The following is a 25,114-nucleotide window of genomic DNA, read 5'->3' as shown; positions in this document are numbered from 1 at the left end:
GTGTATATAGTGTGTGTCTGTATGTGTATAGTGTGTGTATGTATATATGTGTGTATATATAGATATATATATATAGTGTGTGTGTATTGTGTGTATATAGTGTGTGTAGTGTACGTGTGTGTGGTGTGTGTAGATAGTGTGTGTGTGTATATATATATAGTGTGTGTATATATATATAGATGTATCGTATATACATATTGTGTATGTATGTGTATGGTGTGTGTATATATATATAGTGTGTGAGTATATGTGTGTGTGTATATATATAGTGTGTGTATAACGTATAGATGTGTGTATATGTACTGTATACGCGTGTTTGTGCATATATGTGTCTAGATGTGTGTATCTATACAGTATTCTGTAGACATGGGGGTTGGCGACCCGCACGTGTATGTCAAACCTCCAGAACAGGTGTGCCTGACTCCAGCCCAGGCAGGGGTCAGTCCCGCAGCGCCAAAGCCCGCAGCGACCCCCGGGCCGGGGCAGCCGGAGCCCCGCCCCGCCCCGCCCCGCCCCGCCTCTCCTCCCCGCGGACCGCCCGGCCAGGGCCGCCTGGGGCCGCACGAGGCCGGGCGGGCGCCGAGCGTTACTAGGGCGTCATCGCCGCCGGGGGCCATGGGCAGCTCGGTGCGGAAGGGCAGAGCCGTGCAGCAGGCGGAGCCGCCCCGCCGAGCAGGTAACGCCGGGCCAGGGGCCGGGGGGCAGCTCTGCTGAGGCGCCCGGGGGTGCAGCCGCTGCCTCGGGGCAGAAGAGCCCGGGAGGCGCCCCCAGGGAGCGGCCCCCCCGCCCCGAGAGAGGGCCCGCAGGGAGTCCCTGGGCCTCGCAGCCCCTGCGGGCTTCCAGCGTGCGGGCTGTAGCCGCGGGGGTCTAAGGACACAGGCGGACAAAGTTGATTGTCTAAATCCGGTCTCTTGTATTGGACCATCTCAAATAGCTTGCAAAGAATAATTTTTTCCAGCTATTTGAGTTGGTCTAATGAAACCGGATTTACCCAACCAACCTTGTCTGCAGGTCTCTAGGCATTTTTAAGGGACCTAAAGACCCTCTCATGGACCCAGAGGAACAGACTTCCACCTTCAGTTTCCTCTGTGCAAAAACGAAGTTTATTTCCTAACTGTGGGGACTTTTCCCCATCTTTACTTTTCCCTGAGCCTGAGGACGGGCATGTGCACCACAAAGCTTGCAGGAAAAGATAATTTTCTTTCTGTTTCTTAGTAGGTCTAATACAAAGTATCATCTCTGAACCAAGCCTCCTAGAGTTTTGCATTTCACATTAGGCATTTTTAAAGCACATCTGATTTCCTGAGTCTGGAGGGACTGCAAGTGCAAAGGCACCTTAGTTATGTTTTGTTTCCCAGAGGTAACCAGGGAGATTGACTCATTTTTCCATACTTGTTGGGACTTCCACCCTCTGCTTTGCACTGTACCTCGTGGAAAAAAGCAAAAAGAGAATGTGCTTATCAGCTCCTACCCACTGGCTTTATTTAGGGTAAAGATTCACCTAGTCTTGAGGATGCTAAAGGGTAATTTACTCCTGCAACTAGATGCACAAAAAGCAGGAATGCTGTCTGCGAAGTGAGGTGTTATTCAGCCTGAGCAAGAGGACCAGAACCTGGCCACTAGTATTTACAAGTGCTAGATGCTGTGTTGCCAGCTTCCTACAGCATAAGTGCCCATATTAGAAGCTCTTGTCATAAGAGGTGCCCTTAGTAGCACTCAGCCAAATGTGACGTGTAAGTGCTGCCAGTGGGGGGACAATTCTGTGCCACCAATGCAGTAGGGGCCACAACTCTGCACCACTGCTGCTGGGCATTGGGATGTGGGGCTGCAGCTCTGCCTGACCCACCGTTGACATGGCATGTTCCCCATGCCTTCCTGACGCATCGCCGGTGCTCATAGGAGAGGGGACCAGTTCTGAAGTGAAATAGAGACCGAACTGTCCTTTCACCCATAGATAGATAGATAGACAGATGGGCGGGGGGGGGCATGGGTGGACAGATATAGAGATACTAGCCAACTGCTTGCCCAGGAGCAAGGGGGGAGGGGAGCTTGCTCCACTGTCCCCTCCACCAGCACGCTGTGCCACTGCTGCCTCCAGCACCGCTGGCCTTGCACCCTGACTGCCGCTGCTCTGCATTCAGCCACAACCCCCTCCCCCCCCCCACCTCCTCCTGCTCTGCATCTGGCAGGAAACCCAGTGCCTCAGGTGACAGGCACTTCTAGCTTACCGGCACCCATCATTCCCCACTTGTGCCAGATGACAGGGATTTTACTGTATAAGAAGATATGTAGAGATATATATGTAGCTATCAAGGTTTGCTCCCTGCTGAAGTGCCTGGGTCTGGAGCAGCTTCCCCCCCCACCAATGCCCAGTTCCAGTGCCTCAGAGGAAGCAGAGCCTGGTGTTTATATATCTATATAAACCTTGATGTTTTCAGAAATTATTAGAACTTGTGAGTCTTACAGGGAAAGGAACTGATGCAGATGCTGTATGTAACACAGTGGTTCTTAACCTTGTTAGACTCGAGGAATATATGCCAGCTGTTATTTTTCGCTTGTTTTTTGACTACAGAAAAGTAACAAAGCCATTCTTCTGAACTCTGAAAGATTCCAACAGGGCAGAATGTATTTGACACTATGGATATGTATTTGAAATCTCTGGATTTATTTTGTAAATCACGTTTGCACGTCTAACAGTGCTAATACTGTGTGGCACCCCACAACACCCATGAAAGGATCTCAAGGCAACTGGTCCCATGGTGCCTGGTTGAGAATCGCTACTGTAACACCTTGTGCTGCTAGGATATGTCTGGATTAGGACCGAGACATTATTTCAGTGTGAAGGGGCTTGCCACTAACTGCCCATTTTGTACCTGTTAAATGGATTTGATAACAGTCTTTGCATATCTGAAGGACAGTTATTAAAGAGAGAGACTTTTTTTTCTGTGGCTGTAGGGAGCAGGGCTAGGAATAATGGCCTCAAGCAGGGGAAGTCTAGATTGGAGATTAGGAGGAACTTTCTGACTACGAGGGTGGTGAAGTGTTGGAACAGGCTGCCTAGATAAATTGTGGACTCTCCATCCCTGGAACTTTTCAAGAGCAGATTAGACAGGCATTCGGCTGGGATGGTTTAGTGAGGGATGCTGCTGCCTTGAGCAGAGGTCTGGACTAAAGGGCCTTGAGCTCCTTTCCAGACCTATTCCTCTGTGATCTTGATAAGTGCCACTTAAAATATGAAACTTTGAACCAATGTCCAAAATTAAGGGCATAGCACAAACCAGTACTGGGAGTTAATTTAGTCTAACTAGAATTATTTAAAGTTTTTGAACAGCTTTAGATGGTCTTGTTGTGCATGTACCTGCAGAACGGAGCAAATTGACCCCTCTCCCTCCAATAGTAAGTAGGGAATTGAAGCACACCTTTGATTGGTTTCCACTGCCCAGGTTATTATTAAGACATGTCTAGATGGTCAAGGGGTATGGTTGTCTATGGTGCAGGTTGCTTTGTATTGTAGAAGTGCTGAGCTAGTATTAAATGTGCTATCTCAAGTACCGGAGGCAATCTAGCTGCATTAGTACAGTGCTCAGATGAGCTCCAAGACATCTGCAGTCAACAGATACCCTCAAAACTGTCCTTTCTAGACAGAAACACTGGTCATTGACGCATTCTGATGTGTTAGCCTGCATCTTAATGAGGCTTTTGAACCCTGTTAAAGTAACTCAAGTAATCTAACACAACTGAAAAAACCCCCACATTCTGTGTCCCTCAAGATAGAAGGTGAGGGAGTGGGGGGTAGGGAAGAGACTAGTAAAATAGAAGATTAACAGAGAACATTTTTGCATGATTCCAATTCGAGTTAATTTATTTGAATGTTTCAGTAGCTGTCAAATTATTTGATTACTCATTCTTTACTGAGCTCCGATTGCAGTACAACTCTAAATCTTTTATTTTCTATAAACAATCAGAAACTAGGACAGTCAACTGCTTTCTTATTCTTATCTCTGCATGTAAATATCATACCACCTACCACTGCATATGCAGGAACAGTAGGAAGTGAAAGCTTGGAGGAGAGGAATGTTAGAGTGGGTTCGGGGCTGGAACATTTTTATTCTCTTTGATATCCAAACCTGTTAATCTGTTACCAATAGATGTCAAACATAATGTTACAGATTCAGAGTATTCCATTACTGTAGGATCAGAAATACGTTCCATAAAGCAAGTATGCTAGTGATTAGCAAAATTGGCAAGGACAATGATGACTAGCACATGAAAAGTAAATTGATTTACAGATAAAATGTTGTCTATTTTATCATAATACTTCCTTAAACAGCCATTCTCTTTAAGGCAGTAGTTTTTGAACTGTGTTCTGTGGAACCCTGGGATTCGGCAGTAGGTAATCCGGGGTTCAGCAACGAGATTGGGCATAATGGCAGAGTGGGTCCTGAGGTGGTGTGTTGCCCTAGTGGGGTCACTTGGCTCCGCGTCGGTCTTTAGGACAGGGGTAGGGGTTCTATGGCAGAAGAAGTGATATGAAAGAGTTCTGTGACTTTAGGAAGCTTGGAAACTACTGCTTTAAAGCATGTACTTTTATCTTTAGTCTGTACTGTTTCTCTCAGGATACTGTAAAATCTTCAGATAGCAGTGGTTTGCATGAACATGCTTAGATGATGCACTTCCTAGATACAAAGGGGTGAAAATGGGAAGGGGGAAATGCATCATGAATGACTCCTCATTTTCCTGAAGATTTTCCTGACTCTCGTTAGTTTATCTTTCTGTTTTTTAATTCAAAATTCTTAATAGTTTGTCTTTTAAGTGTGTAATGTATGAAATAAACAAAGAAAAATAATGTTAAAGGAACATGAAAGAGGTACAGTCAAGTACTGAAAAGTGAGAGAATGTCAGAAAGTGTTTTTGGTTTGTTTTGGGGTTTTTTTTGCGAGTGTGTATTATGACTCTGAGATGTTCTTTAACAATATGATCAAGTTCTGTCCTTCCTCCCGACCTGTTTCTCAGTACCACTTCTACCTACTTATACAGAGTATAAACTATGCATGATATTAGTTCAAAGCCAAAAAGCTCATGATTTACCAGATAGTTCACTGGGCTGGGCCCCACAGAATTTCAAGCTGTGGTGACCCCACAGCTCAGCACTGCTCAGTATGTGCATCTACTACTCCAGATACTCCCTACAAAGGATTATGTGTTAATTAGCACCTCCCCCCATTCATGCCTTTTCTTGTTATGAGGCCTGGAATTCTCCAAAAATGTATATGCAGATGAAGTGCAGGGCAATCTGGTCCAGCTTTACCTCATGGAGGGCAGGGCGACACTAATCATATGTGACAGCCTGAGGAAGAGGCTGACAGAGAGATTCTGAGTGAACTGTTTGAGACCCCGTTTAGTGATATTTGCCAGACATCTAAGGCTGGTAAAGAAACAGGAATCATTAGAAATGGGAAAGGCAGGCACAGCTCAGCTGTGGGAGTGAAGAGGAAGTTGAAATGTATGCAATGTAGTGGCTCACCTTGACTTGAAAAAGAGTAGGAGTTGATAGGGACTGTGCGCAATGAGCACTACTGTGTATCTTATTCTGATGGGCTGTACCTTTTAGCTAAGATCGGGCAGGGGAAATACCATGACCACTAATTCAGTTTTCCTAGTTGCTGGGGATAACAGCTTTTCTGGCACAGGGTAGTACCTGCGAAGGTAATGTATAGTTTCACAGTTGGTAGGGTCGGAAGGGACCTGAGCAGATCATCAAGTCCGACCCCCTGCCATAGCAGGAAAGAGTACTGGGGTCAACTGACCCCGGTGTTAACCTCCCACTTGCTGCTTGAGTGGGAAGATCTTTGCTTTATGCCCACTTTATGGAAATGACACTCCTCCCTAGGTTGCTTCTGTGACTGTACGGTTGAGGGCAAGCAAACTTGAGGGCATATGAACCCTAAGCCTCAGGGCTTGAGGCTCCATGTAGGATGCCTGCCAAAGGATTTGGAAACATCTGAAGCCCCAGGTGGGGGTGGAGGATGTTTGCCCGTAGTAGGGCCACTTATAGTTCTTGACTGACTCACGGATTTGGAATGGATTTGGCTTGGAACATGAAAAATTTTCCTTAAAAAAAATTTCAAAAAATCAAACAATCAGGGGAGACTGTGATCTAGCAAGTAGTTTTCGCAGGGACAGGGGATAACCACCTTTCTGACATGGGGTAGTACCCGTGAAGGTAATGTATAGTTACCCTCCCCTGTTCATTTCCCGTGGGAAGATCTTGGCTATATGGCCACTTTATGGAAATGGGAGACTCCTCCCTAGCTTGTTCCTGCTGCCATACAGCTGAGGGCAAGTGAAACTCGGGGACATCCGAACCCCAAGCCTCCAGGCTTGGGCCTGCACATAGGATGCCTGCCAAATGATTTGGAAACATCTGAAGCCCCAGGTGGGGGTGGAGGATGTTTTCTGGTAGTAGGGTCAATATGGTTCTTGAGTGACTCATGGATTTGGAATTGATATGGCTTGGAACACAAAACATTTTGCTTAAAAAAATAAAAGAAAATAAAAAAATCAAGCAACGGACACTACCAAATGGACGGAGGACTTCAGTCTGGGACATTTTTGGTCAAAGACCAAAGTACTCAAAACAAGCATCCTTGACCTTCAACATGCCAACAACTGAGTCATCTTTGCGTACAATGAGGAAAACCTCCAGACCACTTGGATCTTTTCAGAGAAGCCCATCAAAATTTGGTTTCTCTCTCAACATTGAGAAAGCTAAAATGCTTTATCAGCCTTCCCTGCCCTGGACCATGAATGTGACCCCTTCCCCCAAATTACCATTGAGGGAAAGACCCTGGAGGTAGTCAAGCACTTCCCTTACCTCGGCAGTCACCTCTCTCAGAGAGTAACCATTGATGAGGAGATACAGCACAGTATCCAGTTTGCAAATGCTTCCTTTGGGAAATTTCTTCAGCATGTCTTTATTCATCACGTTCTCCAGAAAGACACGAGGATTGAGGTCTACAATTTAGTCAGCATCTCTGTTCTCCTCTATGGATGTGAAACATGGATGACCTACTGTCATCATCGCAAGGGCCTGGAAAGGCATCACCAACAGTGCCACTAGAAAATCCTTTACATCAGATGGGAAGATCACTGCACGAACACTAGCATCCTTGCTGAAGCCAATGTTATCAGCACTGAGTTGGGATCTTTAGGCTCCAACTTTGCTGGACTGGACATTGCGTGTGGGTGCCTGACTCTGAACTCCCAAAACAAGTGTTATACTCACAGTGGCCAGAGGAAATGCTGCAAGGACACACTGAAGGCATACCTCAAGAAGACGGATGCCAGCATCAAGACTTGGGAGAAGCTGGTTGCTAACCAGGTCTAATGGCACTGCAACTTCAGTTAAGTGGTTGCTCATTTCGAGGTAAAGGTGTGTCACCCTTGAAGCAGGGGAGAGTGGGGGAAGGAAAAGGAGAGAAATCCTGACCTATGGCCTATCCTCTTCAAAAAGACCTGCAACTTCTGCAGTTGGGTCTGTGGCTCAAGGACTGGACTCTGAAGTCACCTGAAGACCCATCAGTGAACCATGATAGAGATCATCCTTGAATCAAAGGATTGCCACTAATGACCAGGAATCCTGGTTTTCTTGATTAAAAGAATTGCAAATTCTCTGATAGAAACCCCAGAATCTGTGATTAAAATGAAATGCCACTACATATGTAGGTATCAATTAAACAAAATGTTTTATTGATAGATGTACAATTTTAAAGCAATTTGGAAGCTTACCAGTGTCTCAATCACTAATAAAATAAATTCTAAATACCTATAAAGTTTAGTATTTGATTTTGGGTTTTTTATCATGGAAAATCAGAGTTCCCCCTGTCCCCTTAGCTCACAGAATACATGTCCAGGCCCCTCACTCCCAAGCCACAGCCCCACATCTCTGCCAGTGCCCCTCACTTCCCCCCTCCTACTTTCCCCACCCCCCCAGCCTCTCAGCCCTGCTGGTGCCCCTCACTATTCCCTTCACAGCCCCACAGCCCTGCTGGTACCCTGTCCCGTTCCCTGCCAGGGTCCTGCGGCCGTGCATTCTGGCCCCAGGCCTCGTGCATCACCTAGCTGGGAAGCAGCCCCAACCCTGCCCAACTCACTTCCTCCCTATGGGGGCCTTAGCTCTACCTTTCCTCCCCACCAGACGTACCTGCAGGAGCTGCTCTCTAGACTGCCTGGGGCCATGTGCATGTACATGCATATGGCACCTCATGCCTGACCACCCTCCTCCTGTTCCCCAGCCCCTTGCAGGCTGGAACTCTGCCAGTCTGCAGAGGGCTTTTTGCAAAAGTGCAAAATCCATTTGCTTTTCCATTAAAATGAGAAATCCATGTTTTTTTCTGGTAAAGAGGGCAATCCATATTTTTCTCTCTTTTTCTGTGAGAAACAAAACCTGGATCCCTGCTCATGATGAGGCACCCTGCAAATTTAGCTTCTCTATAGCATCAGGAGAAATTTGTAACTTCCTTAATTCCTATACTAATAGTTTAATCCATTCTGGGGCAAGAGTTCTAAAATTCCAACTTACAATGCATATAGTGTGTTTTAACTGCTATCTAATCATTATCCATGATTATTTCAGTTTGTTAGGCTTGGGAAGTCTTGGACTGCAATCCAGGTGTATTACTTGGGTTTGCTGTACTATTTTTGTAATAAGTTTTGGGTCCAGTGACTTGTTAGGTGAATCTACCCTATCTAACTGATTAGAATGCTATGCTGTGGCTTGCTGGACTGTTAGGATATCAGCAGTTCTACCCTGCTTTGGTTACCCTTCCAAGGTTCATCAACTTGGACTGCTTGGATTTGATGTTGAGTTTGCCCTCTCCTAGACAGACTCACCTGAAAAGGCTATGGAAGTACTGTCTCCCTTACTTTGAGGTCAGAGGTAGTCTCCAGTTCCTGAGCTGGGGGCATAAATACTTTTAAAAACGTGACCCCATGCCTCAAATGCTTTCTTGCATATTTAGGGTTCTAGATTGGCTGGGACAGTCCTGGATTTTGGCGGCTGGTCCCAGCTGACCAGGGAAAATTAAAATGAGCATCCAAACGTGGAGCACTGAGGCAGAGTGGAAGGATCATGGGCATGCAGTGCCCAGGTTTCACATTGTCCCCTACAGTCATCCTATACATACTGGTTACTCCACCTAGGAAAGCCAGGCTTCCTTTGACCACATGCACTTTTGATACATGTTTGATTGTAGTTACTTTTGTGAATAACAGTTTTCTGTGTTTATTTTTAATATTCTGTGTGACTAAAATCCACACCTGGAAAATTGAGACGGTCTGGGAATAATTCAGTAATTTCAGTTGTGTTGGGGTCAGTGTGGGCTAGTGAACAGAGCAATGGATTAGGATTCAAGAGATTGGGATTCTGTTTTCAGCTTTGCTTGATGACCTTGTGCAAATCACTTTGTCACCCTGTTTCAGGATTCCCACTTATAAATATCAGGTTAATAGAACTCACCTCCTGTGCAAAACACTGTGATGAAAGATGTTGTATATATTAATTATTATGATAGCCTCCGTAGTGACCACAATAATTCCAAGTGGCAATACAGGAAATCCAGGTGTGCAGATCATCTCAGACAAGTGACACTGCAGTTTAGGGACTTGCCACTTTGTTTGTGTAGGCCACCTTGGTCATGCTTCTATAATTATATATATACACGATACTTTTATCACCTTATAACAAGTCATGCTGAAACTGACTTTGCTTTGAAATTAATAGTTGGATGAAGATGCTTTGAAATGGCTACATCCAATAGATCACAGAAAGTTTGGTAGTGTAATGATTTGCATTTTTTTAAATTTGTAATTTGTTTTATATTATTTCTATACAAATATATTGCATGCATATATTAGTACAACTAAAATGGAAAACACTACTAAAATTACTTACATTATTACTAGATTATAGTTTTAATAACTATAAGAAACTTTTTTAGACTATTGATATTATAGTAAAGAGCCATAATAACATTTCTATATTTGTTTATTTTAACTAGGCTGATTTAGTTTACAGTAAAACAGAATGGGAGACAGAAATGTTAAAAATACTGAAATATTATTATTAGTAAATACTGTAAATAAGAAAAGGTATAATTTGAAGTTTATGAACTATTAAATTAATTGCCACAGTCTTATTCTGTAGCAGGCTTGTGTGACTTATATTGTGAATACTTAGGAAACATTTCAGATTATCATATGCTTTATTTACCTCTCAAAACATCTCCCCTGTAGCACTAATTAGAGCAGCATGGTTAAATCCCTGAATGCCTTATTGAAAACATCCCAGAGCTGTGTAGGAAAGACAGTACATTGAAGGCAGAAGACCATCTAGGAAGTTTCATGCTTAGACAATAGTTATCAATCCTGCAATAAGATCTGCGTAGGTAGACCCCTTTAATGAGACTCCACAAGGATGCTGGATCTTCCTAGACAAATCCAAGTGCAAGATCTGGACCACAACCTTGTTTTGCATGACAAAAAATGTGTTTCTGTAGGGTTATCCATAACAAGATGTGGAGTGAATTCCTGGCCCAAGTACAGTCAATGGGAATTTCACCATTGACTTTTATTGGTTCAGGAAGGAGGCTGTGATTCAACTTTGCTTGATGTTGGCTGGGGGAGCATAGAGAGCAATGAAATGAAGTGTGAGGTAACTAACATTAGATTTCCTTTTTATTTAAACTTTTAAAGAAAAGTCATTGATTTAACTTCATCTGTATTTCTTTATCAGGGTGTTATCTTTATCACAAACCATTTTGCAATTCTGTCTCTGCTTACTCCACTTTGTTTTTATTTCTTATAGCAAAAGAAGATTTTCATCAAGTAACACAGAATACAAACAATGGGAGAGCCATTACAGCTTCCAGAACAGAAGATAGCACTAAATCCAGTACTAAAAGTAAAGATGCAGAATTGATTTTGCAGATACAGTCCTACATAGATAAAAACACTGTGGTGATCTTCAGTAACACAACATGCAGTCTAAGTACTGAGGTAATATTTTAAGTTTTCAGGCAGAGGAGTACAGGGTTTGTCATGCCTTAGGAATTCTGTTTCCTTGATTTCTCTGGATTCCATTTCAGCCTGGCTTGCAGAAATCCACCTTCCTGGAGACATATGCAGGATTACAGTCTTGAATGTTGGTTTCTATTACTTTTCCCTTTCAAAAACTTTTAATTCTTTTTCTTCCACATAAAGGATCTGTCCAGTTTCTCTTCTGTGGGTGGACCCTACCTGCAGCTGCTACTCAGTGTGTTTTCGGTGACAAATACCTAGTCCTGACCTTGGCCCTCAGTATAAGTATTTAAGCATGTACCTAAACTGTTTAAATTGCACTTATTTTAATGGGATGTACTTAAGCCTCTGCTGGAGACTCATGTGTATGCTGAACTGCTTTACCAGGTCATCTTAGATGTTCTCTACCTAAAATGAAACTGTAAAGACTAGATCTGTCTTTTTATACCATTCCTGTCAACAGTTCCTAATCCTAGATTGCTTTTTTTCCTATTTGCTTCCATGGGCTTTTGCTCAAATGGGTAATATGAAATTTCTTACTCTGGTGAAGTATCTTTTGGGTGAAGACAGAAGCGACAATTTTTGCCCAATCTGGCCCCGGAAGTGCTCTACATCTGTGACCAAACAGAAGTTCACAGATGCAAAACACTTAAAAAGGGCCCAATCCTGCAAAAATCTGAACCCTCATGAAGATGTTTCAAAACATAGCATCTTCTGTAACTCGTCTCTGCCTGCCTCCCAGCTTCCAAGCTATTTTCAGCATGGGAGGGGAGGAAAGGAGCAGAGGGAGTTCAGTCTGGAGTATTCTCAGTTCTCACTGGAGGGCGGGGCTCCAATTCATCCATCCCATCCTCCAGTGTTGGCTTGGGGACCCCCCAGAACAAGCTCCCTCTGCTCCTTTTCCCACCACCCCTTCTGAAAACAGGGACAGGCTTGGAGGGAGGAAGGGCCATTGCTACGGTAAACTAGCTGTGGGCTTGTAGCCAGCAGCTGATTTCCTCCCCCCCCCGTGCGCAGTGAACTTCTATTTGGTCCAGGGGATTGTTGTAATTCAAAATGATTCCTGCAAAGTGCTGTGAGTTACAGTGGGGAGCTGCATTTCTGTCTGCACCCTTTTTTCTTCTTTCAGTGTTCCTACTTCACCTTGGTTCTGTAATTGCGTTGCTCTACTATTTGGGGATTCTTTAAAAGTTCCTAATTTATGTAGTTTGCCTTGGTAGGAAAAATAGGACTGTCAGATTCTACCCTTTTCTGTTAGTTTCTACCCTTTTCAGGTATCCATTTGGTTTGATTAATTGAGGATTATTATTTTTTTAAAAGCTGACAGCTTGTGTTTTTCTAGCATGGCTAACTTGTTTCACACTTATCAGGTCAAGAAGTTCACAGGAGAAAATTCACGCCTCCATATATTGCCTCTTGTAATAAACTTCCTGTGTGTGTGTATGTATATACCTCTACACATTAGTTGTGGTAGTTTTGGAGTGATGTTAATGATAACATCTTTTTATCGTGCTCTTATTTACCTATAGCTTTGCATCGGCCTTTGTTTTATCTGCTGTTTAGCTCAATCAGTTTCTGCTTTTTTCTCAGACTTCAGGAAGGGTACTTGGTACCTGACAGCTTGTCTGTATCCCTCCCAACTGCACATTTGGTCCAATAAAAGATATCACCCACAAAAATCCTTGCCACTTACCCATTAATTGCACACTTTTGTTCTAATGTATGTGATAAAGAGGGAGTTCACATGGTCTCAAAGAAGAACAAGTTTTATTTCAAATTAATAAATAACGTTTTTAAGGTGATGGGCATTTTAATATTAGCCTCAAGGCCAGATCTCCATTGGCAGAAGATCCATATTAAAGCTCAGCTGTTTTATTTTAAAGTGAATGTGAACTCAAGTAATCCATTTTAGAGGCCAACCATGCTTCCATTCAAGTAAAGCTTCACTTTAGTTGGAGAAGTATAAGGCCCTAAGGCCTTCAAAGCCACTAAATAGTGCTAGTATAGTACAGGCAGTCCTCGGACTTATGACACAATTGGTTCCTGAAAACCATTTCTTAAATCGAAACATTGCAACTTGGAACCAATTTTCTCATAAGAAACAATGTTATAAATGAGGGATTGGTTCCTGAACCAAGGCCCAATACCCTATTTTCACTAAAAATACCCCAGAATTTTGTACTTGATCAATTATAGATGAGTAATATAGCTACATTAATGTATTTATATTGTAAATAGCAATCATATTGATTTGGAAGGACTTCTTTGAGGTGACTTTGCTGGACTTTTTGAAAGGTTCTTGGTTGGACTTTTTGAAGGGTTCTTGGCTGGAGGCTTCTTGGGAATCTTGGCTGCAGGTTTTTCTGGAGTCTTGTCTGCTTTCTTAAAGTATCTAAGGAAGTTTGGACAGATGTTCTCCAGGGAGATGAGTGACACAGTGAACTTGTTTGCTGGAGTGGCGTTGTATCAGATCAAGCATTGTAAAGTTGAAACTGACATCATAAAGTTGAAGTAGGGTGTTAATTTATAAATGTTGTAACTGCGAAACATAAATTGAGGACATCCTGTACAATTAAATTATGGCACTTTACTTCTTGTAGTGAGTAGTCAAATGAAACTTTATAATGGATAGGTAAAGTATAGAAGCATAGAAAAGTAGGTCTTGAAGCAACCTTGAGAGTTCATTTAGTGCCTGCCTCTCCACCCTTTATTCAAGGCAGGATCATCCCTATTTAAACTATCCTGGACAAGTTTTTGTTTAACCTGTTCTTAAACATTTTGCAAACAACCCTGTCACACAACTAGCAGGCACAATGCCTGAAAACATCAAAAACTTCCTAACTTGCCACAAGAAAAGCGGCGGGGGTGATGGGGTGGTGGTGGTGGTAAGGGTAGAATAAACTTCTTATTTTTCCAAAGTGTTGGTTTGATGGCAGTCTGTTAACAGTAAGGAAGAAGTTAAATGGCACTTTGAACTTTGGTGATCACCTTTCTTTTTATGGTGTCATATTTAATGTACACCTTATTTTAATACTTAAATTTGTTATTTATATTATTACAATGTCTAGGAACCCTTATTGTGGGCCAGGATCTCATTATGTCACACATGATACTAACACAGAAAGAGAAAGATGATCCTTGTCACTGACAGCTTACATTCTGAAGTTAAGCCAAGGAAGCACATAGAAGCAGACAAAAGGGGGAGTACAAGGAAACAATGAAATAATAATGGTCAGCATGACAGGCAGTGGTCTTGACAGCTGATTGACTGCTGGTATGCTGCAGAGGAATTGCAGAAAAGAATAGTTTTAAATAGGGATTTGAAGGCAAATAAAGTAGTTTTGCATATGGTTACAGGGAGTTATTTTAAAGTGTTAAGGACCAGAGGTTGATGCTGCTTCAGCATGAAGGGGACCCTTTAAAATTTTTGAAAAAGTGGGTGGTAGATGCAGGCATACTGGGCTAATCTGAGGCAGGAGTCCTCTTCTATATACTAAATGAGACATTTGTAAGTATGGTAAGGAAGGGGTGGGAAGGGCATTGAAAGTAAGAGCAGGTCACTTACATTTGATGTGATTAAAAGGGGGAGCTGACAGATGTAGAGAGAGGAATGACATGATCGAAGTGACAGGCTGGAAGAATAAGCTTTCCAGCAGCCTTCTCACTAGATGAGAGAAGGGAGAAATTGCAGTTGTCATTCTTGTCAAATTAACTTTGAATATGTTAGCAAAAATCTACATTGGGCCTTAATTTGCCAATTTTAAGCTGATAGGGCTGGTTTTTAATGGGATTTAGAGGACATATCAAAGTGATGTGATCCAGTTCGTCCCTGAGTTCAGTTTGCCTCAGGCAGGTGAATATAGTGGAGAAGAATTCCAGAGAGCAATTTACAGTTTCCTGATCAGGGTAGAATTTATGTCAGCATCAGCATGACTTAGAACAACTTTGGAACTGTTCTAATTTACTTTATTGGCATATGGTGCTTAAGACGAGTCAGTGGGATCACTTAGGCAAGTAAATTCTCTCTAATAGCAGTAAAGGGTTCTCAGTCAGTCCAAGAGAGATTCTCAAGGATGTTTAGGCGCATTTAACTCCTGTCAAAATAATTTCAATGGGAATTAGGCCCTTAAGCAGGAGTTAGGCACCTAAACACCTTTGAAAATCAGATTCTAAATGATTTGCCTAAAGCCACCGATTTGAGACTGTAGCAGAAACAGGAAAAAGCCCCCCAGACCTCGAAATTATTCCCTACCCTTTTTGCTTTAGTGCCTCTTGTGAGAAGATTCTCAATGGCCAGATGAAAATAATATAGATTATCGTCTTACTGGAGGGTAATAGATGCTCCAGTAGAGGGTGAAAAGAGAGATTTCACTTTTATGTATCTTTCTATTAATATTTATGCATTCTGTTTTATGTAGGTAAAGGAGCTGTTCAAATCCATGAAAGTTCCCTACTTTTCACTTGAACTAGACCAAACTGGTAAGGCTTTTTTTATTTCCATTTGAGTTGCTTGTATGCAAAGAAAAGCTAGTGACAAGCTGTAAATAACTTAGTCTTTCTTAATATTTCCTGTGATTTACTTCCTCCTTGTCTGCTTCTAAGGCCAGTCTTATCTGTCAGTTATGGTAAAGAGATGTTCTTGTGAAATCTGTGAATTGTTTCGTTTCTTCCTGAGAACTGTAGAGTTACCTTTGTCTAGCAAATTAAAACTACAGTACCAAATGGTATCCAGATGGTTACTTTTATTTGTCATGTTTCAATTAGACCAAATTTAGACCGTATTAGATTTCCTGACTTATTCATTCTGGGCTCAGTCTTTGATTGTGCCAAGAGACAAATATGGCTCTAAGTTACCTTTATACTTCCTGTGATCCAGGGGGAGTCAAAAGTTAAATTGGCCCTTGGCACAGGTTAGAGTAGCCATGGGGATAACAACTAATTTATGTTGTTTTAGGCAACAATGACTAGGGATCAGTAGCTGTATTGTGGCCCCATTCAATCCAGCCTTGACCTGCATCCCCATAAATGTCTCGGGTGCAAGAACCAGTGATATAAACCCAAAAAACCTGCCTGTTTTGGCCCTTTTAAGGTCACTTTACTTTGCTCCAGCAAAACAAAGTGACATTAATGGGGTCAAAGATGTGGCATTTTGATTCATCAAGTCATCCATGCCTCTGAATTTGGCCCATTGACCATTTTATGGGCATGTGTGTGTTGCGTCGTCTTTGGGAACTTGGCATTTAGCCAGAATCCGTAATGAATTGAATTGAGTTGAATTGGTCCATTGACCCCAAATCTCTTGGAGTCTGAGATGATACAACCGGTATCACCAAGAAACCAAAAGATTGGTGTAAAGGAAGTAGCATAAGCACACAATTGTTATAGCGTGAGGTGTTTGTTCTTAAAGTCCTCATGGCAGCTACTTTTCCAATCAAATTATTTTATCAAAAATCTTGCTGAAGTAAGGTTATCTTTTGTTGACATTGACTTAATGGGTGATTGCACTTACTGCTTTGTGATATGCAGATTCCTAGCTAGGTCAGCAAAGAACTTTGCCCTGAAATGCAGTTCTTAGAGCTGGACAATGCATATCTTAAGGATATATGCCTACTACACTTGTGCCTTCTTTCTAATAGGTACTTGGAAATCTTTCTCCACACGGGTACTCCATTTGAGAATAAAAGCAACTCAATTCTGAAATAATTACTTTGCCTACCAGACGTGTAGGTGGTAGAGTTTGTGCCCTGATTAGGAATTCCCTTCTCAGCCTCACCCCACCTCACCTGCTGCTGGAAGGAGGTGTCAGCACAGCTGGCAGCAATTTAAAACCCTGAATTCAGCAGCAAAAAAACAGCTGTGGGGGCAGGTGAGGAGGTTAACTTCCTGGATGCTGGCCTCCTTGAGTTCTTCCCCCATAGCAACAGTGTCTCCCATGGCAGGGGGTGAGGCCCTCACTCTCCTGCATCTGAAGCTGGGTGCCCCACTGCCGCCATTCCAGCATTTCTGGCCTTAGTGTAAATGAGAATCAGGACTTCAGCATGTTAGGACCTGAACGTACAAGGAAGCTCCCACAAAATAAGCTAAGGTTTGTCGTTTTAAATAGTAAAAGCTCTTTCACACCAACCTCCTTCCTCAATGTTCTTATTCCATATTAGGTGTGCCTTTTTTGCAGTTCAGCTGATTCCAGTTTCAAAATGGACTACAGCATACGAAGGCATAGTGCAGAATAAGAGTGTCCCTACAGGAGCCTGCTATGGAAAAGCAATTCCAAGCAATTTCCCTGGGTAGATGAGCCCTTTTTCCCTTTTACTGTTCATTTTGCATTTTAATTTGATTTTAAATAATACCATAGGTAGTTTGGTACTTTTAATAAAGTCAGATAACTACCTGGTTCCCTGTGGAGGGGTGTGGGGCATGGGGCCAGTTCCTTGTATGAACTTACCTTTTGCTTCCCTTAGCAGAAACAGCCTCTGTCTACCCTGTGGTAGCTCAGGAGTTACAATGGGGTTTGGGCTCCATCCCTTATCTGCTGGGCCCAGAAGATTTGTCCAGAAATACAGGACCAACAGCACATGCTGCATCTGTTTTAAAGGGGAGCAAACTCTTCACTTGCTCTAGGAGTACCAGGAGGATTTTGGGTGGAATGAATTGCTGCATGGCTCCCTCTTTACTCACCCAGTACGAGGTCATGTTTTTAAGGCCATAACCTGTCCCACAGTGATGTTAACATGAACATATGTTTAGTGATTGGTGGTAGAGGAAAAACAGTTTCAGATTTTCCTTAATATTAATTAGAGATTGCCACATGCAACTTAACCTTTTGTCCCAATAAGCTTTTCATGGAATTTCTAAACTGTTCTGGACTACATCTTTAGTTGGTGGGTGTATTAATATGATTTCATTGAAGTTGCACTGATTCTTACCAGCTGTGAACATTGTCTCAAATGACATCTGTTTCAGAAAAGGATCCAAATCTACATGTTAGATTCAAGGTCCATTTATAGGTATCGCCCTGAAAGGGTCTGTTAATCTTTGTGGAAAAAAATATTGATTCACAAACTGTGGGCTGTTGTAATTACCGTTAATGAAAGAGATTGTACCGAGTGTTTGCAAGAGCTAACACATACAGAACTACTTTTTTGCTTTGTCATTCTGCCTCTGGCAGATTGCCCAGTGCGGCAAGGGAGAGGCTTCTGACATTCATGACCCGCACACACAACTCTTTAAATTTCTGCCGGCTTTTATGGCTGCCCTGGGGTTTTTGGGCTCTGATTAAGGCTATGAATTTATGACAAAGATCTACTGGTAGTTATCTGAAGTAACTAGAATATTTATACAAGATCTGTCTTGACCAGCTAATAGATCTTTGTCAAATTTAAGAGCATAATTTTAGGTGAGCATTCTTGAGGTTGTTTAAAAGGAATGCAATGCGAAGATTCATGTGTTTTAGGTGTCCACAGAAGGCTGAGGTTTTTTGGTAGTGCATTGGGGAAAATGTTCTGTCTCGTACAAATTATAGTTAGTGTTCAAAATCTGTGTCCTCACTTTCCAAACATATGCATTGGTTCCTGCGCTTCTTTTTCCCCATATTAAAATATGTTAAGACTTCAATTCTAGGCAATTATTAAATATCAATATTTGTAATGAGTTTTCATCTTCAGAGAACTTTACCATTATTAAACACTTATTTTTTAAAAAAAAACCCTTGAGGTAAGTGTTACCAATTGGTTACAGAGCAGAAAACTGAAGGAGCAAGGTTGAGGCCTAGTTTACAGTAAGCCTTCCCTTTTGTATTTGTGTGTACAGGTGTGTTTCTACTACTGGGGTGGGCAAAATGCAGCCCGGGGGCCGGATGTGGCCTGCCAGGCCATTCTATCCAGCCCGTGGGGCCCCTAAATATTTAGAAAATGAATATTAATCTGCCCTGGGCTGCCTGTTATATGGCCCTTGATGGCTTGCCGAAACTCAGTAAGCAGCCCTCTGCCCAAAATAATTGCTTGCCCCTGTTTTACTCTCTGGGCTCTTGACCTGATGTATGTGCACAGACTAATGATAAGTGTTTTCCTAGCCCTCTGCATGTGAATATTAGAGTTTGCACTTCATATTAAACATTAAATAAGCATAGTATTTGTCCAATTGAATAGTACACTCCTCTTCCTAATGAAAATTGAGGTCTATGTAGGTTAGTCAAGGCTACAGGAAAAGTCAGTCAGAGCTTGTAATAGGACACAAAAAGTGACAGACTCCCAGTTGTGCATGCAGACCTTGATTTTTTTTTCTTTCAGTGCTGTGCCAAGTCATAAATCTCTATGATTAGGAAATACAATTGTCTATTTGTGTTAATGGGTTATGCAGAGCTTTTCTGTGGGCAGATTTTTCAAAATGATGCATGACAACTTTTGCCAAGTCTTCTGAAAAAATACTCCCCAAAACTGACTTTCATCCTATGAAATTTTCTCTCTTTCCAGGAGGGAACTGAATCACAGGATAAACACATAGCCCTTCATAGTAGAAATGGTTTCTGAATTTGAATTTATGTAAAGCAAACACTGCCTGTAACATCAATAAATTAAACTGAAGAAAAAGTTTTGAGGGAAGCAATTAAAAGAGAATGACACAAAACTTTGAATGCAGGAGGCAAGAGTTTTTGTGGACAGTATCTTTTATTAGACCAGGTGCATGGTTGGGATAGGTTAGACAAGTTTTTAGGTATAGCAAGGAAGGGTACTCTGATGCCCAAGAACTTGTCTAAATTTATCCCAACCATGCAGTCGGTCCAATAAAGGTGTAGCCCACAAACTCTTACTTCTCACATATTTCCTGGACCATCACACTTACAACATTGCTTCAGTACTAACAACATTTTAAAGAAGTTTTCATCAAATGTTAGCATGAAAAACTGCTAGTGAGAAGGCTTTTTCTGTTCTGCTGAGGCAAAAAGGTAAATAGTCATATTTTTCCTTTAAAACTGAAGGTTAAAAGTTTAATCACAGAATATCTAATTTCCTTGTGTTTTCCGAAGTATAGTGGTAAACTGGCAGGGGGTACTGAAATTCTAGCTGATCACTTTATAGGATTTCCTCAAAAACAGAAATAAAGCAAGTCATCCTAACTTTGCAAATGACTCATCATTTGCCCTGGGAAACATTCCCTTGAAACAGGCATGCAGTTCATGGGGAAGTAGACTACAGTTCTTGTGAAACAGAAGGCCACACCTCTAAGTGATTTCAGTTTACAGTGGCAGCCTTCATAAAGGAAGACATCACAGACTCTTTCATACTTCATATTACAGAGAACGGACAGAAGCTGCAAGAAGCACTGTATCAACTGACCTTGGAAACTTCAGTACCAGTTGTATTTGTGCAACAACAGCAAATAGGAGACTATAGCAAAACTTTAAAGGTAGGCAAAAATGCCTTTGGGTTTGTTTGTTTTTTTCATTTGAAAATATTTTTTGATATAGATGCAGACTTTCTTTTAACATTAAGTAGCTCAGGAGGGATGTATCTTAACCTGGGGTCACAGTCAGGTTTTACAGATGGTAAACATGCATCCAATATTGCTAGATGGGGAACAGCTTCAAGTATATCAGGGTGGGCTTTAGGGACAGAGCTGTGGCAAAGAAACACTCTGTGGACACTAATCAGGAAAGAATGATCCAATACTCTTAATACATTTTCATGAAATGCTTTCTCCATTGGCTTCTCTGAAACTATCACGAGTTTGAGAACCTTTTTAATGTATATGATGCAAAAATTATTCTTAAAGAAAAAATAATAGCATGGCTTACACAAAATGGTCTCAAAACTTTCCCCAAAGTACGTAGTAGAACAGGGGTGGTCAGTTATTTTGGCTGGTGAGTCACTTATTGAGTAAATTGAGGACTGCATGCACAAATCTTTCAGAAGACATCATTTTAACAAATTATAAATAAAATTATATACTAATGATCAAACTTCTGCAACAATACATTTTATTTTTATTTCAAAAGAATATTTTTGTCCGGATTTGTTTTCTTGAGTGGTATATTTAGAGGCAATTACATAATAGCTAGAAGTAAAGTCTTACTCTTATATATTGGGTGTGCGGGGGAGTTGGGTGTGCAATGTATGTGGGTGTGTGTGGGAGAGATGGGTGGGGAGGCTCTGAGTGTGTGTGTGTGTGTGCATGCGCGCAGAAGAGGGGCATATGTGTGGAGAGGCTGCCTGTGCACTAGATCCTGGGAGCCAGCCTAGTGTGATGAGAGAGGAGGGGGGGACAGGGGGCTTGTGCAGCAGAGCTTGCCCAGGTGGTGCAGAGCAGTGATTGGTGTGTCTGCCCACCCAATCCAGCCCATGGTGTCATGCATGGGGGTGAGCCCCACCTGCTCCAGCCCTGGGTAACCCATGCCACACTGCCCACCTACACCTGCCAATGGTCCTGGCCCCAGGCAGTGCACACAACTTCGCAGCAGGGCTTCTGCATGGGGTGATCCCCACCTGCTCCTGCTCTGGGCAGCCCTTGATGTGCTCCCACCCACACCTGCCAATGACCCTAGCTCTTGCCCTGCCAGTGCACACAGGAGAACTGCTGCAGCTGCCCGGGTACTGCTCGGTTCTCCCTGACTCTAGTGGCTCCTCCTCCTTCAGCCCAGAGCAGTGCAGCAGGGGAAGTAGGTAGCATGGGGAAGTGGCAGCAGCTGTGGGGATAAGTGCTGGACAGCACATGCCCAGTCTGGCAGGGAGGAAGCTGCAGCTGGGAGGTTCTTTCCTTAATGCATGGGGCTCTGACTTATAGCTGCCTTCTACCCATTTGGCCACCCACAGGTTGCTGCTCATTTTGCCAGGCTCATTTTGCCACTTGAAAGGCAGCTAGGAGCTGGAGCTGGAACCCCATGTGCTGGGGCAGAAGCTGCCCAGCTGTAGCTTCTCCTCCGCCTGGCTGGGCATGTGGTACCTGCAATGCATCCCCACTGCTGCTTCCCCCTGTTCCTGGATGCACAGGGTGGCGCAGCACAGGGGCTGGAGGAGGAGGAAGAGCTGATGGAGGCAGGGGGAGCCAAGCAGTACCTGGGCAGCTGCAGCAGCAGTGGGAGCAACCCCACAGGGAAGCTGTGCTCTCTGGCTGGGGCTGGGGTCGGAGTCGGGTCGTTGGCAGGCACGGGGCAGGTGCAAGCATGAGCACAGTGTGGGCTGTTCCAGGAATGAACAGGCAGGGCTCGGACCCATGTGGCTGTGGGCTGTATTTTGCCTGCCTCTGTACTAGAACCTCTTCTTGCAGTGTATGTTTCTTTCAGCAATAATGCTTGCTGGTCATTTGGTAGCTTGTTTTGTATCCATCCTCACATAGGGCCATCTCCATCAACCAAACAAAAGGATGGGTTTTAGAAGCATGAGGGATGGAGAGAAATAGCACACTTTAGTTTGAAATGTAGTTTTTATAAACAGGGGCAGTGTGAAACCGAATATTACCTAGTAAAATAATGCTTCTTTTCAAGCTTTTCAGACAAGCAAAAAACTGGAACCTGAGTAAATCCCTGTGTTGCAAAAGGGGAATTCAGTCTGATGTTGTACAGTTTTTTTCAGGTTGCAAGTTAGTTATTTGGATACGCACAATACTGTTGACACCTCCGATGTTTTCTAGCATTCATTTCCATTTTAAGATGCTGCTTATGATTAGAAGGAAACATTTAATGGGTTGAAATGTCATTTTCTGAGGCCAGGTATACATACTGATCTTTTATTGGCATAACTGCATCGGTTCAGGGAGTGATGAGGCACGATCTCAGACTCACGTAGCTGGGCCCCTACCATGGATGCAGGGTTTTTTTTAACACTATTTATTAACAAACCAAACTTATCAAATAACATTTAAATATAGAGCAGTCCCCTAAAATATAAAGACAGCTTTTATCTTTTACCATTTGTGCTTCCCTAATTTAAGTCAGTGCCCACAGAAATGTCTTGTGTTCTTTTCTTCTCTTCCTTTCAGTTTCTGACAGTTCCTTTACATTCAGTCGATGTTAAACTATTGTGTTTTTCATCTCTATTTGTAACCTGCTTAATAATTTACCCCCTCTTTTTCTTTAGAACTCTGCATAATACAAAGCCCAGGATCTTCTATTCATCTTGGCTTTTAGATTTTCAAATTCATTCCACAGTGGATGCAGTTATACCAACTAATCTACATTTTTGCTGGTGTAGCTTATTTCTCTTGGGAGGCCAATATAGCTAAGTGAGCAAAGTGTTCCTAGCATAGACAAGGCCTAAGTAAAGAGATGTTGATTTGCCTTGAGGCTAGCAGGCTGAAAATCTAGTGTATAATGGGAAAACTACTTTCAACCTTAACTAAGAAGGCATTTCCATCCCTCCCCAGTGCATTGTTTGAACATCAGATCTGTTCAGTGTGGGAGGCAGGCTGGTACTAGGATATTTTGTGTAAGGTGAATATTGACTCTGTGAAGAGCTGGTACTCTGACTGAATGATAATTGACATAGGGTTTTGGGGGAAAAGGATGCTTGAATGATTTGTGATATAAATGCTACCATACGAAGAAATTAACATGCTATTTGTATATTGTGTTTTGGGGTAGGATGTGGCTGTAGCCATTTAGTCTTTACTTCCTGATTTTGTTTTACATAGTATGTATTTAATGTTTCTTTATTACATGTGTTCTTATGTACTTTCACAATGGAACTAACATCTCTGTGTAGTTCAAACAGGCAAATCAACACAACTATGCATGGCATATAATTAAAGTAGTGAATTGCTTTAAGGGGACAGCTTCTAAAAAATTTCAGGTGTTACTCTTGCCTCCTGAATTCTTCTGCCAGTGTTTGCAGCTTCTCTGCTGGATTTTTATCTATTTTTTCTCTCTTTGTGATATGAAAGAAACAAGCAAAAGAAGGGATCACCCACTGACTGAGTATAGACCATGTCTTCTTTGTTGGGTCTGTGCAGAAGATAATGGGTGTAAAAGACTGCTTATCATTCCTCCTCTGATAATATAAAATTATTTACTATTCCATGTCATCTGTGAAGCTGTTTATCTCACCCCCACCTTTAGGATATCTAAGGGCACCTATAGCCAAGGGTCATAGATTTCATAGACATTAGGGCTGGAAGGGACCTCGGGAGATCATCGAGTCCAGCCCCCTGCCCAAAGGGCAGGAAGTCAGCTGGGGTCATAGGATCCCAGCAAGATAAGCGTCCAGTTTACTCTTGAAGGTGTTCAATGTAGGTGCTTGAACCACCTCCACTGGCAGACTGTTCCAGACCTTGGGGGCTCGGACAGTAAAGAAATTCTTCCTTATGTCCAGCCTGAAACGGTCTTGCAGGAGTTTGTGACCGTTCGACCTCGTCATCCCTTGGGGCGCTCTGGTGAACAAACGTTCCCCCAGATCCTGGTGGTCACCCCTGATAAATTTATAGGTGGCCATCAGATCACCCCTGAGCCTGCGCTTTTCCAGGCTAAAGAGTCCCATGGCTCTCAGCCTGTCATCGTAAGATCTGTTTTCCTGACCTCTGATCATGGGTCATGACAACATGGCTCAGTTGGAGCTGAACTGAGAGGGTGGGTGCATCAGGGCAATGCATCAGGAGTCTGAACTGGTGTATTCACATATGGGCACAGGACTTCTCTTGGAAATATCCTAGTTCAACACAGATTCTGGGCTGCCCATAGCTTTTAAGGCAGGCTCTTCAGTCCTTACCAAATGGGGCTGAAACCTCATTTTCCCAACAATGTGATTCTGAAAAGGAAGTTTCTATGATGGACATTTGCTGATCTTCCTAGGGATGCCATTCCCAATTATTTTATCTCAGGGAGGGGATCAGCTGAACCTGTAGGAAATAACAATAGAACTGCATAAAAAACTCTTGCTAAATGCAGAAGCAGAACAAATGGAATGGATAGGGAAAACTCCTTTTAGTTTGTTTTTTAGTTTCTTTAATGTTTCTTGCTCACATTAATCATTCCTAGTTACACTAAGTTAGGTGTCACTTGCAGCTAAAAAATTCGGACAGAAGCAGAGTTTCCTGGGAGACCATGTCAGTTTAA

At 42.6% G+C, this 25,114-nt stretch overlaps 1 protein-coding gene across 1 annotated transcript in view; it reads left to right on the top strand.

Annotated features, from left to right (window-relative positions):
• The first annotated feature begins 510 nt into the window (after positions 1–510).
• The window catches only part of TXNRD1 (thioredoxin reductase 1), a 60,023-nt gene continuing 35,419 nt past the window's right edge, over positions 511–25,114 (top strand). Inside the window, exons 1-4 of the mRNA XM_090043188.1 lie at positions 511–676; positions 10,865–11,055; positions 15,495–15,555; positions 20,369–20,478. Of these exons, the coding sequence (XP_089899314.1) occupies positions 616–676; positions 10,865–11,055; positions 15,495–15,555; positions 20,369–20,478 (423 nt within the window). The 5' untranslated portion in view covers positions 511–615. The remainder of the gene's footprint in view (positions 677–10,864; positions 11,056–15,494; positions 15,556–20,368; positions 20,479–25,114) is intronic.

The sequence above is a fragment of the Crocodylus siamensis genome, chromosome 4 (assembly GCF_052110815.1).
Source record: "Crocodylus siamensis isolate JL-2025a chromosome 4, ASM5211081v1, whole genome shotgun sequence".
In the NCBI taxonomy this organism is placed as follows: Eukaryota; Metazoa; Chordata; order Crocodylia; family Crocodylidae; genus Crocodylus; species Crocodylus siamensis.
The sequence above is the reverse complement of the archived record's forward strand: the minus strand, read 5'-3'. Positions and strand labels throughout refer to the sequence as shown.